Source organism: Otolemur garnettii, unplaced genomic scaffold (genome assembly GCF_000181295.1).
Source record: "Otolemur garnettii isolate 467f Iridium unplaced genomic scaffold, OtoGar3 scaffold00172, whole genome shotgun sequence".
In the NCBI taxonomy this organism is placed as follows: domain Eukaryota; kingdom Metazoa; phylum Chordata; class Mammalia; order Primates; family Galagidae; genus Otolemur; species Otolemur garnettii.
This window is the reverse complement of record NW_003852567.1, coordinates 195,420-199,988: the sequence shown is the minus strand read 5'-3', so window position 1 is coordinate 199,988 and position 4,569 is coordinate 195,420. Positions and strand designations below refer to the sequence as shown.

At 37.9% G+C, this 4,569-nt stretch overlaps 1 protein-coding gene across 2 annotated transcripts in view; it reads left to right on the top strand.

Moving 5' to 3' along the window:
- RECK (reversion inducing cysteine rich protein with kazal motifs) overlaps positions 1-4,569 on the top strand; it is an 80,058-nt gene that overhangs the window by 40,688 nt on the left and 34,801 nt on the right. For both annotated transcript variants that reach the window (XM_003800223.2, XM_023519355.1), the window contains one exon: positions 2,062-2,259. In XM_003800223.2, the coding sequence (XP_003800271.1) occupies positions 2,062-2,259 (198 nt within the window). The remainder of the gene's footprint in view (positions 1-2,061; positions 2,260-4,569) is intronic.

The window sequence follows — 4,569 nt, the reverse complement described above, 5'->3', positions numbered from 1 at the left end:
TAAGCTGTCTGAAAGAACGTGCATAGGAGGATCCTGATAGAATTGTTCGTCTAGGGTGTTCAAGTCATTCATTTATTGTAACAATTCCCATGTACTAACTAGGTTTACAGAGCAGATACTAGAACTAGAAATGGTAGAGGAGGGCCATGACCCATTAAGTGGGACCACATCATATTATATTATATAACACCGAGGGCTGCTTCCCCCTTCAGCAGACCTTGATTCCTTGCTCAGTGCGTGCAGACAACTCTGTGGAGGATACAACTTGTATGCAAAGAACTCTGGGACACAATAGGGTAATGAGGTAGTGTCACTGATAAAAGTACTACAGGAGTTCAGGGGAAGGAGAGATCACATTCTGCAGGGACACTTGGAGATGACTTCGTGGATTGGTTTGCTGAGCTGTGCCTTGAAGAATGGACAAGATGTAAACAGTGGAGATTGGAAGGCGGCCATTCCAGGCGAAGGGAATAGTGAGAGCAATTAGTGATGGGAAAACACATCTAAGAAACAGTTGTTTAGATTAGGTTGGTGGGGGGAAAAAAAACATGAGCTATCTACACTTAAACTTCTCTGTCTAACTGGGGCTCAGTTCAAGGATTTCCAGATAGTCTCTGGCATGTCCTCCCACACTGGTGAGGAAGCCAGCCTAACAAGGCAATCAGAAGATAGGCATCTTGTCCTATTCCAACTTGTCTATTCTTACATGTCCTCACCGTTCCCCACCACTCACCCCCAATTAGTCCTTATTAACATTCACAGTGATGAACATAGCCATAAATAATTGTTCTTTGTGATAAAAAGGAAAGTTTTCAGCAGTAGGCATAGTAAATTTGATAGTAATTGCACATCCAAAACAGGGGGCACAATAGGTATGGAACATTTCCTGGCCCAAGAAACAGAGGCTTATTCTACAGTAGTTAGTTCATTCCTAATTCAGTAAATTTGTATATTACTTTATCATTGTCACTATTTGTGAAAGTCACCTGAAATCCCCACTCATTAGTCTATGGAATTCACCGGAAACCTGATTCAAGTTCCTCTGTGTTTATCTCTAATAATTACCTGCTTTTCTCCTGACCTCTTCCTGCCACATCTCTACTCTTGCTCCCTTCAGCCTCCTGAAGACCCCCTTAAACACCTATGAGTCTCTTGCTCTTCTGTTATAAATCTGCACCCCCAGCCACTCATCTAGCCCTCCCATGATAACCTTACATGGCATTGATTTTGTTAAAATACAAAATCTAGGGGCGGCGCCTGTGGCTCAAAGGAGTAGGGCACCGGTTCCCATATGCCAGAGGTGGCAGGTTCAAACCCAGCCCTGGCCAAAAACTGCAAAATAAATAAAAATAAAGAATGATGTTTTAAAAAAAAAAATACAAAATCTAGAGTCATATTCATTTCAAATGAGTTTACTTTTCATAATTAAAGTACACCAATTGTTAGAGACTATCTCAATTCAGGCATATTCTTAAGGATAGATGTTCAAACTTTTGTTTTAAGATACACCAGTATATAATTGCAAATTTATTAAATGATCCTGCTTTCTCTTAGTTTTTGCTGATTCTGTTTGATGTGAGGCATTTGGGGTTTGGTTTTAGGTTTGTTTTACTTTGCTTTGTTTATAAACATCTACAAGTCTAACACAGAAGAAGGCTGTTTCAGTGGTTCTCAGCATGGGCACACTTGGTATTTTGGGAGATAGCTTGATTGCCCCATGCATTGCAAGACATTTAGCAGACCTGACCGCCACACACTAAATGCCAATAGTAGTCCCTGAGTTACCATGACAACCAGAAATATTTCCACATGCCACCAGACTCTTACTCCTGCCAACAAATGGACTATAGACCGTTAGTTGATGAATAATGACTTTCTTATACTAATGAGTATTTGAATGTCCCCACGACTATGCCTACAGAAGTGCTTATTTTAAGGGCTTGTTTTACTATGGCATGATTTTGTTTCTAGAATTTAGAAAGAGATTGTTGCATCATATGATAATGATTTATTATTAACAAGAAGCTGTTTTCATTTCAATGTCCTCTTTTTCCCCCACAGTGGGCTCCGTTTGCTGCAGTTATGCAGGTCATCATACAAACTGTCGAGAGTACTGTCAAGCTATTTTTCGAACAGACTCTTCTCCTGGCCCATCTCAGATCAAAGCAGTGGAAAATTATTGTGCCTCTATTAGTCCACAGTTAATACACTGTGTAAACAATTATACTCAGTCTTATCCAATGAGGAACCCAAGAGATAGTAAGTAAGATGAAAATAGTCCTCTCATTTCAGTCTTTGGCTGAGGTGGTATCTATGTTCTGGTAAATATCTACAGTCTGGGTCATTTGGGGAATACCAGAATTCCTTTGGTATTTAGATTTGGCAAATTGAACATATCTAAAAGGTGCCAAGAAAGATGGAAATGTACAAGGTCTGAGGAAACAGGAAGTCTCAGTTCTAAGAGTGGGTAAGTTCACTGGTATGGATATTTGAGGGAGGCCATTAGAATTTCAAATTATCATATCTCTTGATCTAGCCATTTCATTTCTCAGAATTTATCTTGCAAGAAATCTTATACAAATTTGTAAAATTCTATTGTTTATACACATAAAGGATGTTCGCAACACTGGTAGAGAAAAATTAGAAATAACCCAAATATTTATCAATAGGGTATTGACTAAAATTGGTTAAATTATAATGTCTACATTATAATAACCATTTACAACGAACAGAAAAGTGTATTTTCAGATAGAAAGAAATTTAAGATATATTAAGCAAAAACAAGTTACAGAACTAAGGGTATAGTGTGATACATTTTTAGTTATATACCTAATTGTTCCATATTATACAAAGTCTGACAGTTTACTTCATGAACTTGCCACCATGCACTTACATTGGCACCACTGTACAGACAATTCAGTAAGGTTTCATAACCTTAATATATCAGTATCTCATAATGTGTTCACATGGACTTGTGGCAGTGTCTTGCTGAGTGGCAAGTATTGTGTGTTTTCACATGCCGTTGTGAGAATGTTAGAGCTTGAATTAGAGCAATGAACAAACATTCATAAATTTCTTGTTAAATGTGGCCAGAGTAGAAGTGAAGTTAGGGACATGTTAGTATAAGTTAATGGAGATAATTCCATAAGGAAAACAGCAGTGTACCAATGGATTAAACATTATTTCTGAGGAAAGAGAATGCATCACTGATAAAGAAAGGTCAGGGCAGGCAGTAAGCAGCAGAACTGACAAAAATATTGCAAAAATTCATCACATGTGTCAAAATTATTTGCTGACTATGGAAAACATAACAGACCCAGTAAACATCAATAGAGAAATAGGAAACTCTTAACTAAAAGGTCAACAACTCGTGGCTCTTGCATCATGACAGTGTACCAGTTCACAACACTATCTGAGGGAATTTTTAGTCAGTAAACAAATAAGGGTATTGGAATACCCTCCCTGATTCCAATAACTATATTGCAACTGGCCCTGATCTGGCCCCCAATGACTTTTTTCCTTTAAAGATAAGGAAATATTGAAAGGAAGACATTTTGGTGGCATTCATGGCATCAAGGATAATATAATGATAACTTTGATGGCTGTTCCAGAAAACCATTTTCAATATTGCATTGGTGCATAGCTTCCCAAGGAGAGTGCTTTGAGTGTGGGACCATAGTGATGTTCAACAATGATGTATGTAGCACTTTTTCTAGAATGAGTTCATGAACTTAATTGTCAGACCTCATATATTTCTATAATGTTTGAATTTTTACCAATGAACAGTTATTACTTCTATAATTGAAAAATTACACAAATGAGAAGAGAGCCTGGTAATTTTTTAAAAATTCAAAGCCTCCTAATGAACCTGCACCTTATGGGGGTTTTCACAGCCTCAACCTTATACATCCTAGAATCCATTTTCTTAATCTAGAGATGGTCAGATTTTAGACAAGTGCCTGATTAACCAAACTAACATAAGACTACTTATAAGCCAGATGACAATGTTTTGATTTATACCAGGATATTAAAAGGCGTGTCAACCACCACCTAAATCAGAATCCAGTGCTTTCATCATTCTATGATGTGACTCTAGTGAAAATCACAGGATGAAACATTTGCCATAAACAACCTCCATTTAATTATAAGGTAGATCTGTGTTCCCTGACAGGTAGGCTGTATGCAAAGGTGCTGCGGGAGGTAAGGAGATAGAACTCAAAAGAAAAGTAGAAAGATTTTAAGAGTAAAACCATCTCTAAGGTCTGTGCTAATGCAGAGGAATCTGGAAGAGAAGGCTACAAGTAGATATGCCTCAGACAGTTTCTTCAAAAAGTCAAAGATGCCTGAGAAAACTACATCAAAGAAGCCCTTCCAGATTCCCTACTCTTTCCTTCATTTTCTGATTCTTTGCAGAAAATTAAAGGCAGAGCAAACTGATATCTTGTTAAGAGTTTGCTATTTTTTTTTTTTGAGACCAAGTCTCAAGCTGTCACACTGGGTAGAGTGCCCTGTGTCACAGCTCACAGCAACCTCAAATTCTTAGGCTTAAGCAATTCTCTTGCTTCAGCC